At 51.5% G+C, this 12647-nt stretch overlaps 2 protein-coding genes across 2 annotated transcripts; one reads left to right on the top strand and one right to left on the bottom strand.

Moving 5' to 3' along the window:
- Positions 1-4209: 4209 nt before the first annotated feature.
- H310_11565 (hypothetical protein) lies at positions 4210-5037 on the bottom strand (the record flags this gene model as incomplete). The annotated part of the gene is made up of 1 exon (XM_008878288.1): positions 4210-5037. The coding sequence occupies one exon, from the start codon at positions 5035-5037 to the stop codon at positions 4210-4212; it is 828 nt and encodes a 275-aa protein (XP_008876510.1).
- A 5616-nt stretch (positions 5038-10653) lies between these two features.
- Positions 10654-12256, top strand: H310_11566 (hypothetical protein; the record flags this gene model as incomplete). The annotated part of the gene is made up of 3 exons (XM_008878289.1): positions 10654-10834; positions 10901-11682; positions 11729-12256. The coding sequence occupies 3 exons, from the start codon at positions 10654-10656 to the stop codon at positions 12254-12256; spliced, it is 1491 nt and encodes a 496-aa protein (XP_008876511.1).
- Positions 12257-12647: the final 391 nt, after the last annotated feature.

Raw genomic sequence — 12647 nt, forward strand, 5'->3', positions numbered from 1 at the left:
GGTAGTGCTGCTGCGTGGCGATTGGCTACAAGCGGGCAGTTGCTGTAAGGAGGGGTACGTCCTGTGACAATAGTCACTGCGGGGAATTTACTTAATGATTTGCCTTTGGAAGCGGACGTCACAACGTCCGTTAGGTGGAGACGCAACATGCGCTGTGAACGCGCGCAGGCATGGCTTGTGCTGTCAGGGCCAAGCATCGAAGTAGATGTGCATGCACTACAACAATGTAGCGCACACGAGGGAGCGGGCGTCCGGCACGGCGGTGGGAGCAAATGCCAAGTCCCCAGACTTGTACCTTTTGGCAATGACGGGTTTTGTAAGGATGTGGAGTCTTGAATATGGTCCCGTTTGTTGCGCCGCCTTTTCGACAAGTATCCCTTTGTTGTGGTGTACATGGACGACATTTGCATCTTCTCTGCCTCAATTGAAGATCACGTAAAGCATCTGCGAGCGATTTGTGAAGTCCTGCGTGAAGAGAAGCTCTACGCTCGACCATCCAAGTGTGCGTTTGGTTTGGAGTCCGTCGACTTTTTGGGTCATACAATTTCCAAGCATGGCCTCCAAGTGGATAAGTCCAAAGTGCGAGCGATTGAAGAATGGGCTGAGCCTCAAGGACACAAGGACTTATTGAGTTTCATTGGATTTGCCAGCTTCTACCGCAAGTTCCTTCCTCGATTTTCGGAAATGGTTCTCACTCTCAGGGCCCTGTTGAAACCCTCTACGCCATGGACATGGACAGAAGCGCACAGCCAAGCCTTTTTGAGCATCAAGCTCGCCTTGCCTTGCAACAAGCGCCGGTGTTGCAATTGCCTAACTACAACAAGCCTTTTGTGGTTACTAGGATGCCTCTGGATACTGCTGTGGTGCCGTTCTTTCCCAATTCGATGATGAAGGCAATGACCGACCGATTGCGTTTATGTCCAAACGCCTTGGACCCCATGAAGTGAAGTGGCCCGCGCATGAAAAGGAACTTTATGCGATCAAGCAAACGCTTGGAAATTGGCGTCACTACTTGTACGGAACGCACTTCGACATTTACACCGACAACTCTGCCTGCAAGTGTTTCATGAACACGCCAGTTCTCACTCCAAAGTTGACGCGTTGGCTTGATTTCTTCAGGGCATACGACTTTGTTTTGCACCATCGCCCTGGTAAACTCAACGTTGTGGCTGATGCTTTGTCTCGCCCAGCCCAAGATATCCCTGCTTCGCATGCCACGATGATCCACGAAGTCCGCATCCATTCGTGTGGTCAACGCTGTGACTTGACGGCCTCTCGCCTTGATCACTTGACCGACCTTGCTATCACTGCCGTCTCTTTGTCCACTCGTGAACTCGCGAAGCTAGTTGGCACTTCTTTTTCGGGGGAGGAATCGGTTGCTCAAAAGGGTGCTTTAGTGTCTCAGCGACTGGTTACCAATCATGCAAAGCAACTCTCGTACACGACAATCAACATGGATCCTGCCACCAAGAGCCGTTACCTCAAAGCGTACAAGAAAGACCCCGCCTGGAAGGATTTTACAAGCGACGAAAGTTTCGTAATAAAGAACGACTTAGTTTTCCTTCGCACGAAAAACAAAGTCTGGAGACTTTGCGTGCCCAAGGATGATGATTTGCGAGCCGAAATCATTTCCCAAGCCCATGACTCAAGCATAGCCGCTCATCCTGGAACTCGACGAACTGCCCTCAGTGTTTCGCAATGGTATTACTGGGATACTCTGTTTGACGACGTAAAGCTTCACGTTGTCACCTGCGAAACGTGTTGCCGATACAAGACAAGTAGTCTTCGAGCCAATGGAAAGATGATCCCAATTGAAGCTCCACCAGAATGTTGGCACACAATTTCTGCCGATTGGATCACTGAACTACCCGTGTCCAAGTCATGCGATGCCATTTTAGTTGTAGTTGACAAGCTGTCTAAGCGCGCCAAGTACATACCAACGCATTCCAATGCAGACGAACCAGCAACTGCCAAACTCTTTTCCGATCATGTTGTTCGCCATCATGGCTTACCGAGCGTCGTCATCAGCGACCGTGACCCCAAGTTTACAAGCAACTTTTGGAACTCTCTCATGGAGATCATGAACATCCGCCAAGACATGACAACCGCTGGACGTGCCCAAGCTGACGGAGCTTCGGAGCGCCAAAATCGAACTCTTGAAGATGCCCTACGTTCTCAAGTATCTTACCTCGGAGACGACTGGTTCGACCACTTAGTGACGATTGAGTATGCTCACCAAGGACTCGTACAAGCCTCAACGGGACTTACGCCATTTCAAGTTGACACCGGACGAATTTTGCGCAACCCAATCATTGACGCAGTTTTGCCTACAAGTGACATTGCCAAGAACTTTTTGGAAGAGCGCCAAGCGATTTGGAAAATGGCTCAGGAAAATCTCCAAGCAAAACAAAAGGAGTATTATGACCGCAAACGATCGCAAGTTATCTTCAAGCCCAACGACTATGTTATGCTTGCAACCCGCAACTTGCCACTCAAGCATGCCCAGCAGTCAAACTCCAACAAACGCCCCAAGCTTGTGCCCCGTTTCATCGGACCATTTCGAATTGTTGAAGCGGTTAACGACAATGCCATGCGTCTCAAGTTACCCGCCAATATGTCGAGAATTCACGATGTCTTCAACGTTGACCGCCTCAAGCCATGCCGTTCCAATGATCCCAAGTTTGCATCCCGTCCGATTCCCAAAGCAACTCCAATCATCCTCGACGACAAAACGAATGAAGAACTTTTCATTGTTAAAAGTCTGCTGAAGAAGCAGTTCAAACCGCAAGCTCGAGTTTCTCGTCAAGTGGCATGGTCAGCCGGAAAGCGAAGCCATGTGGGAACTCGCCAAGACCATCAAGCATGTCTCCCATTTCCCTCAACTTCTCCAAGACCTACGACGCCGCACATTCCTCGTCGGCAAGACATCCGGGGGAGGATGTAAGGATGTGGAGTCTTCCCGACTCATCTGAACTCCAACCGGACAACTACGAGTTGAAGATTGACCGCAAATAATAGCTCTTGCGTTAAGTATGCATTAAGTGACGTACCTAGGAAGAGGAGAAGCATGAAGAAGGCCACATGCTTGAATTCAACAATTCTAGACTATGGCGTCAGCCATCGGAAGGATGTTCTTGAGTTGAGATAAATCTTGTGTTCTAATTCATTCTACAATTTGCGACGCCTCGCACAGTTCGTTCCTACCCCCGCTTCCTCCAGCGCCGAGCAGTATTACAGGTTTAGCCATCGCCAGCCCTCTTTTACGTTTTGTCAATGACGGGTTTTGCCAGCGCCAGTCCCCACACCCTGACGAAGTCGCTCCATCCCCGCGGTGCAACCTCCTTCGCCATCAACTGCAGCAGAATCCTTGCCGCTGAATCGCTCACCGCGCTGAGTGCATAGAAGATTCAGATGTGGTCGTCCCAGCAGTTGAATGTGATCAATGATAATACACTCAGATAAGCGATTTGTACTATTCCTCGAAAATCTTCACCATCAACAGCGTCATTCGTCATTCGGCGCTGACGAAGCGTGATTGGGGGTTGATCGCAATGAGAATGCAGCCATTGCGTTCAACGGAACGAGCAGCCCAAGATGGCGGCAGTAGGGTTGGCAGGCAGCTCCCACGACTTAGGATGTTGACGTGAATTCAAGTCAACTTTGTCAGTCATGAGTGTAGTCTCGTCCGTAACGTCGATAACGGGCTTCGTTTTCCTCGGGCCAACAATCTTCACGACCCCCTTGCATCCCCGCGCCGGTAACTTTCCGAACTGTAGGGTTGGTGCAACATGTAGAACCAAAGCAGTATAGCATCAAGGATGCACTGCTTTAAAGTCGCCTTCACGGTACACAGGTGCATCGTCAATCTCGTTCCATCTCACAGAAGTCAGCAAATTTTTTGATCGTCATATCCCACCCAACGTCACAACGAAATAGATAGAGGAAGTGAGCGTTTGTCCACGAGTTCGGTTTGCTCTGGCACAGGGAGAATCGGGTGGACAACAGCGCGTCGACGAAGAGGCTCTGGATGGTAGTGGTATGTATGTTTCATGGTACGCTCTTTCGACGCCTGAAGCGAATGGTAGTGGTAGCCCCGCACGCCGCTAAACGGCCCAACGTTTTATCGATTCCAAGTATCCCTCTCTACCGCCCAATCCATTTCAACCAACTAGGTCCAACAAAACTCGCTCGGTTATACAAACGTTTCTGCTAAGTGTCGAGGCTACGGGGGTCAACTGGGACGACTTCGTCGGTAACAACTCGGTCGCACGTCGGGCCCTTCGCCGTGAAGTCAATGAGGTTGTCTTCTATATCGGCGCACATGGCCGAGGTCTTGGCAGCGCCCTTGTCACATTTGACCCAACCAGACGGGATATTGGCCTCGCAGGCCAGCCCCTGAGCAGAGAAGCCTGCCTTGCACTTTTTGTAGCACAGCCCAAGGTAAAGGTCTTCGTCCGGCTCACACGTGCCCAAGTCGGGCTTCCCGATGATGACTTTTTTAGCACAGGACAGGTCGACGTTTCCACCCAGTCCAAGCTTCTCGCAGTCTGGTGGATTGGGGCGGCAAATGCAGCAGCCAAACGCGGTGTACCCCTCCTTGCATTTCGGGTACACAACAAGTCCATTCTTCTCGCACTTGTCACTGCCGCCGTTGGCTGCTTCGCAACGTTTGAACATGCCGCTGTCATCAAAAGCGTCGCCAAACTTCCAAGGGTAGCCAGCTCCTCGGTCGTATTCCTTCAAGCGGCAAAAGACGCCTATGTCCTCAAAAACATAGCCCTTGTTGGCTTTGGGACAGTTCGAATGGCAGTCGAAGGCTTTACGAGACATGCCACTCGGGCAATACTCGTAGCAGAAGGCTCCAATGCGTTCTTGGCCTCGCGCGCATGACTTGGGCACTGTGCCAACGCCGCGGAGATACGAGGTGAGCAAGCAGATCGATGGGGGTGCCTCTTGGAGTTGGCGAGACACAGACGTATCGTTGAGCGTGGCCGAGGCGGCCCCGGCGACGACAGTCAGCGCAAAAATAAACTTCATGGCAGGAGCAAGTGAGCGATGCAAGGCAAGTACCAAAGTGAACGACTCGAAATGTGTGATGACAACTGCCTACGTCGGATCGCGCAGAGTGACTTGGCTGCGAAATGCCGGCAGCTGGATTCGTTTGTCGCTACTGCAAATCGAAGTCACCGGCACGACTGCTTTGCTGCCGTGCAACTTCTAGTTCGTTCCACCAGGTATGTATCCAAGGCAACTCACGACAGAAACACGTAGTTGCTCAGCGCCGTCCACCCGAGGCGGCGGACGGTCGCTTGACGCGCGAGGGATTCAGTGCAGCCTCTTCGATGCCTCTCGGTGGTTTGCACGGGAGACTCTATTCTACAATGGACAGCTGGCTCGCCACTCTTGACATTCGGCACCACGCCTTGATATCGCGCTTTGTATACGTGTCAAGCCTATGCATGCGACATATATCTGGTTCCATCAGTCCACATCGTGTCCATCGAAGCCCACATTGTATTGACGATACAACGCCTGCTGTTCTCGAATTGACTTGTGATCCCCACGGCCACTGACCGTCCCATTCAAGCACCAGCTGTTGCGACTTTGACATTTGCCGAACCCCTAGACCCCCCGCCAGAGGCAGGCAGCCTACAGGAGTTCAATTCTCTTGGGTAGTGCTGCTGCGTGGCGATTGGCTACAAGCGGGCAGTTGCTGTAAGGAGGGGTACGTCCTGTGACAATAGTCACTGCGGGGAATTTACTTAATGATTTGCCTTTGGAAGCGGACGTCACAAAGTCCGTCAGGTGGAGACGCAACATGCGCTGTGAACGCGCGCAGGCATGGCTTGTGCTGTCAGGGCCAAGCATCGAAGTAGATGTGCATGCACTGCAACAATGTAGCGCACACGAGGGAGCGGGCGTCCGGCACGGCGGTGGGAGCAAATGCCAAGTCCCCAGACTTGTACAGTGAACGGGGGAATTTACAGTTAAGCCACACCCCGAATCGAAGTAAAGGCTTTCTGGCAATATGATTGGTGGGTGTACTTCGAAGTTCGACACCTAATGTGACCAATAAAACTCCGTCAAAATCCGTCAGGAAAATTTAAAATAAATATGAAAACAAGGGGACGTGAAGTTAAGTATACAGTATACAAATCGTTTTTCGTCGATATCTCCGTCAATATTACTGGGAAAGACGGAATGCAACGCCCACCTTGTCAACCTGAATCAAGGTGTCTAATTGGTCACATATCTACGAAGTTCGACATCATTTCTACCCAATCGCGGCCTCTTAGGAAAAATTATAATCACTTCTGGAGGTAATAATTTTCCACATCGTTTGTGCAAAGAAATTAGTTCAACTCCGGCCACAGTAGAAACGAATTACAGAGGTCATAAGGAGTAAAAGGAGAAATTTCCAACAGCATTGATAAATACCGTAGACAAGGTGTAAGCGTAAGCGTTTGACGCGATAGCGCAGTGGGTAACCACGTTGTGTGTCTTGAGTGTACCCCGGGTTCAAGTCCCGCGCGTCGAATTTTTTTTAGTTCAAAATATGTATAATGATTTGAATGATTTGGAAATTGTATATAAAAAATACAATAGAAAAATCAAGTCAAATTTATCCGAATTGAATCAGTTATCCACCACCAATTGAGGAATGGCCTTTTCAAAGCTTCGGCGGATGACATCGTCGGACACCATGTCCCAAGCTTTAATGGCACGTTTCACCATTGCCAGGCGCTTTTGACGAGCGGTAGGAGAGAATGGATCTTCATCATCACCGACGATCTGCTCTTCCAATAGCCACAAGTTGCGAAGGTTGCGTTTGAAGGGAGCCATCACACCCACGTCCAAAGGTTGGCAGACGGACGTCGAGTTTGGCGGCAGTGGACACAGGTGCGCACCAAGCTCCTCGTACATGATCTTGTAGGACTCATCTGAAACGTGACACTCGAAGTTGTCCATCAGCACGACAGAAGGCGCATCGATGTTCTCTCCCAACACCTCGCGAAGGTACTATGCCCAGACACGACCATCCATCCAAGCCTTTTCTTGAACGGCGTAGTAGTGCTCTGACGGAAACGTAGGAAACTTGTTCGTTTCAATCCGCCCATCCGGTACCCCGCGCATGATAAACATGAGGGGAAGCTTGGTTCCGTCAGCTCGCACAGTCAAGACGGCAGTCATGCGCATGGAGTGCTTTTCGCCAGTCGAAATTTTGGAGCAACCACCGCGGACGGACCAAATGTAAGTTGGCGGCAAATCGTAGTACATCCCTGTCTCATCGACGTTGTAGACACAGTCGTTCTTGAAGGAGGCGTACTCATGGTGGAAGTCGTTGGCGAACTCCTCGTGGACCTCAGCCAACACCGCTTGCTTGAGCTTGTTCTTCGTAGGTCGCTGACGGCTAAAGCCGTGGCGTTTGCAGAAGCACTGCAGAAGCTTCAGCAGCGAGCTGTATGCAGCAGTCGGCTTCTTCGTAGAGAGGTAGTTGAGGAGCCAGTCGCGTTGGTTCAGCTTTATCCATGATATCATATGCGTTGTTGTCAATGCCCGTTCATTGTCGCGTATACGATTTAGGAACTCAACTAAACCAGGTGGATCGGGGAACTCCTCGTAGCGGCCACCAGCAATGAGCTTGTTGCATTTTTTGTTGCCGTCGTATGCCAGCAACTCGAAACGCTGGATCTGCCAGCTGCGAATAGTTCGGCGAGGGATCGCCATGACTCGTGATACTTCACGGCATGACATTGTCTCAAGGAGACCAAGGGCATGGAGCTTAGTTGATATGGGGTAGTGCTTTCGTGGACTCATATTTGGTTGTGTGTAGTTGTGGTCTGCACAGAGAGTCCAAACCAGAGAAATATTGTTTGAAAAGCGCGCGGGCGCGCACAATAAAAATTCCGCCAATGAATGATAGCCATTTTGAAAAATCATTTTGATTGGACATATATTTGTGTGACAAACAATTTTCTTCCGTGGCCGTTGCATTCCCTCTTTCCCAGTAAAGATATTGACATGAAACCACGACGAATCGCTTCGTCTCGTCAAGCCCTATCGATTGCACTTAATGTTTTGTTTTGACCAAACGGCGATAAAAAACATGAATTATGGCAATGGAATAGCCTTAAGGAAGCTACCACGACCTTGCTCTGGGCGTGATCAACTCCCAAGCTTTGATGGCTCGGTTGATCAAGGTCATTCTCTTCACTCCTGCTGTCGGTGAGTTCCAGTTATCTTCATTGTGGTCACCATCCACTATGTCTTCCGCTATCCACAGGTCTCGAAGATGGCGTTTAACGGCGCCATTACGGAGACATCAAGAGGTTGGCCGTGGGAAGTAGCGTTAGCAGGTACTGAACAGACATTGTATCCAAGCAGGTTCGCAGTTTGAATTGCAATAGGGCTTACATGCGACTCAAGATTGTCCAAGACAAGCACGGATGGTTTCTTGACGCGCTCAGCCAACACCAGCCACAGGTACTGCTCCCACACGGCTTTGTCCATCCAAGCTTTGTTTTGCATGATGTAAAAATGACCATTTGGATAGGACTTGAACTCACTAGCCTCGATAATTGCTCCTGGCCGTCTCTTGATGACGAAGAGTATAGGTAACTTCAGACCGTCCCGTCGTATCGTAAGTACTGCTGTCATTCTGTAGGAATGTTTTTCGCCCTTGGATAGCTTGGCCCTACTGCCCTTCTTGAACCAGATATACCTCGGAGGCATGTCAAACTGGATACCCGTTTCGTCCACGTTGTACACGCAATCGTCTGAAAAGGCCCCATAGGTTTCGTGGAACAAAACAGCAAAGAGGTCGCGTGTGCTCTCAAGGTCCGTAACTTTTTTCTTGGACTTGCAGGCCAGTTGATGTGTGTACCCGTAGCGCTGTCAATAGTCTTGGATAAGAGAGAGCAAGTTGTCGTAGCCACAGCCAGGTTTTTGCCTTGCAATGTAGTCCTTCAGCCAGTCCTGGTGATGCTTCTTGAGGTAGGTCACCATGTGTGTGCACGTTAGGCTCGTTCATGGTGTCTGCGAGCTTGCATGAACGCAAGGACAGATTCTGGATAGGGTATGATTGTTGGTCGACCTGCACCAGGAAGGTTGCTGGTCTTTTTGCAACCTTTGTAGCCTTGCAAGTCGGAAGCTACTCGTTGCCAGTTTCGGACGGAGCTGTAGGGTACATTGAGTTGAGCTGCCACCTTTCGAAAGCTCATTGATTTAAGCATCTCAAGGCCTCTAAGTTTAAGTGATATGGGGTACGTGTGCCGCCGAACGACTCTAGCGTCATCGCAATTGCCCATGGGACGAACAATGACAAAAATCGCGGGCTTTAAATTGTTGATTAGGCGGGAGTGAATTTTAACCAATTAGAGTGGCTTATCTTTTTCCTGTGGTATGATTGGTTCATTGTGATATGAGTAATGGAAAACTTCGGTGTGGCTTAAATTTCCCCGTTCACTGTATTGTACGCCTACTATCGATAGGCTATTCTTCGAGAACTTGTAGTACTTGACACCAACCTAGCGGATTTCGGCGAGGTATTGTAATTCGTCCAACGCGGTCTCCGACCGCGAAACTTTCCAATAGGCAAATTCAACCCTGCTATTGAAGGGGAGGGTCGACCGTAATGACTGAAGGAGTAAAATTGATCTTCGAGTGTCTCCTCTTGATGCCGTGCCATAACCGGTGGACCCATCGATGCTGTTCCATAACCGGTGGACCCTTCGTTCCCATGAAATGGGTTTGCTGTGCGCATACTTTGCGAGATCTCCAAGCGCTGGCGATAGTTCTGTTGACTGGACAAGATCGAGGAGTTCTGAGAACCCCTTCGACCACGTACAGCGTTTGAAACACTCATGTGCTGGCGATGGACCGGGAGGGTCAGTGGTCGTGAAGAACACCAGTCATATCGAGAAAATCAGGCCACGTCGTGTCTTCAATACGAAGTGGGTTTTGATGGATATTTTGTGGACTTTGATGGAACTTGATATGACGCATGTATAGGCTTGACTCATACTACGTAGCATACAAAAAGTGATATCAAGTCGTGGTGCTGCTTCTCAAGGTAGGCGTGCCAGCTGTCCACGGTAGAATGCAGTAGTCTCCCGTCAAGCCACCGAGCCTCGAGAGGATTCGATAAGCCTGCACTGGATTCCTCACGCGCCAAGCGATCGTCCGCCGCTCGGGTGGACAGCGCTAAGCATCTACAAGTTTCTCTCGTGGGTTGCCATGGATGTATAGCTGTTCTGGGTGCCCAGAGCCGACTCAACCTCACGAATGGTGGGTTGGCCGGGTCCCAAACCAAGATGTCAAATTTCGGTGGAACGCAAGTCCGAACAAGACCTGTCAAATTTCGGTGGAACGCAAATCCGAACAAGATCTGAATGGTGGAAAAGGCGACATTTGAGGACATCTGATTGGCTCAGGTACTTACTAGTAGGGCTAGTAGTAGATGTCCAGTAAGTGCGGTTAGCGGGGTGGCTCACCTCGAAGTGAGGGCCACTGGCTAACTGACTGTATTACAGTTTGCATTGTGAATCGGAACAAGCGAGTGGTTCCTGTGACTTCGACGGGACGTCGAAGGTGCGGGATGCTAAACAATGAATTCTTTAGAGCATCGTATTGAGCTCACGATGAGTGATATTGATGAGGGGTCACCAAGCCGCAAGTCACGGTCGCCGGAGCGCGACGACGACACAGTGCAGTACGGCTCTGGAGTGCGCCAAGGCCGCAAACGTCTTCGAGGTCTTCCTCGAAGAACCCAGCCACAGCCGATCGACCGGCGCGGAGTGGGACAAGAAGGCAACGCGAGTCATGTGCCAAGGTGGTACCGTCTGAGGCCCCTGTATCGGCTGCGAGACGCCTCTGCCTGCCGACACGCCGACAGCGACAGGCGTGGCTGAGGACGTGGACATGGGAGAAGATACTGGAGTCCGTCTGCTGAACGCGCCGGCTATTTCCCAGCCGCCTATGTTCAAGGGGTCAACGAAGGCCGAACGTCGGGGGTTCATGCGAAAGTATCAGCGGTATACCTCGCAGATTGAGGCATTGCAGTCGACCGTCCAGCGGCCGTTCCTGATGCCTGTGCGTGCATGCATGGACCCATTCTCCAAGCGGCGCATTGCAATGTTCGACTTGGGGAAGTCGCATGGCGATGTGACTGAAACCGAGTGGGTTGCCTGGTTCATGGAAGCCCAAAACGAAGAACCGGTAGAGTTGGACGCGCTCAAGAGCCGTGCAATTCGACATGAGGATCCTCGACGCAGACAGTCGAGTGAGTCGAATGCTGGACAACCTGATGCGCGCTCTCGAGGCAGACGGCCAAAATTGGGTGCTGCATCAAGAAAGAAACTGGTGGTGGGGATCATCACGAAGGCGATCAAGCCTGCGTCACTGCAAGTTGCGGTTACGAAACAGTTGCAATTGCAGCGAAACAAGGTCCTCAAGGCTGACGTGTTTCGTTTCATCAAGTGGCTGCGGCAGTTCGCTGCTGGGTACCAGCTGTATGGCGGTGTGGATGAAGAGAAACCCGCCAAGGCACCAGTGGAAGCGCGGCCGAGGAGCGAGCAGCGACAGAGCTCTCGTGGCTACAGTCGTATCCACGGCAGCAACGACAACAAACCAAATGTTGCGCCAACTGTGCATGGAGCCCTGAAGACCGACAAAGGAAGTTGGGTTCGAGCGGCCCAAGGTCAAGTGTTTGAAGTGTCAATCTACTGAGCACCGTGTCCGCGAACACCCCGGCATCACCGACGACGAAGTAAAGAAACTGTTGGACGAGTTTTACGCCAGTCGTCGAGGTGTGAACGCCATGAAGAACAGCGACAAGGGCAAGAGCATGGAGTGCCGTGCCACGTTGGACGACGTGCTGGTGCTGCCCCGCGTGTTGCTGGACTCAGGCTTAGATGAGTCCCTGAAGTCGAATAGATTGCTGCAGGCGGCGCTGGAGCGCCTGGGATCAAGACTCAGCGTTGTGGACAAGCCAACTGTAATGCTGAAGCCGTATGGTGAGCACTCGCTGCCGCTCAAGGTGACGCGGCAAGTGCAGTTCAAGGCGCTGACCTTGGAGACGTCCATTGGGCCCTTGGCTCTCCGTGGTTTGAAGGCTTGGATGGACGAGCAATCGCCGCAGATCAAGCTCCTGATCGGTCGACCTGTTATGGAACGCCTCGGGTTTCGGTTGATGGCATGCTCGTGGGTGGCTGAAGAAGCGTCAAACCTGGGAAGTCGGCGATTTGGGCGACGGTGAAGACAAACCATAAACCGTCCAACGCCTGCGGGAGATGTATGGTGACAACGATGAAGAGTTGGACAGCGTCGAAGACCTTGCGTGCTCCACCTCGTCATGGAGACGACGGCTGACCCAGACGGGCAGATACGGGGCATCCTCGACGAGAAAGTTGCAGAGGCCGTGGAGCTCAGGCGCACCTTGACCCGATGTGTTCCGCCTCGTTTGGCCGGGACTTGCAGGTGGATGAGGAGCCGTTGATGGAACGGCTGAAGGAAGGCGCGGTCCCTGTGAAGAAGTCACTGCGGCGGTACCCGCCTGCTCACATGGATTACCTCAAGAGCATGTGGGAGAGCTCGTATCGGCGGGCCTTGTCTACTCGAACAATCGCGCAACCTGGGCGTCTGCGCCG

The sequence above is a fragment of the Aphanomyces invadans genome, assembly GCF_000520115.1.
Source record: "Aphanomyces invadans strain NJM9701 unplaced genomic scaffold supercont1.32, whole genome shotgun sequence".
Taxonomy (NCBI): Eukaryota; Oomycota; class Saprolegniomycetes; order Saprolegniales; family Verrucalvaceae; genus Aphanomyces; species Aphanomyces invadans.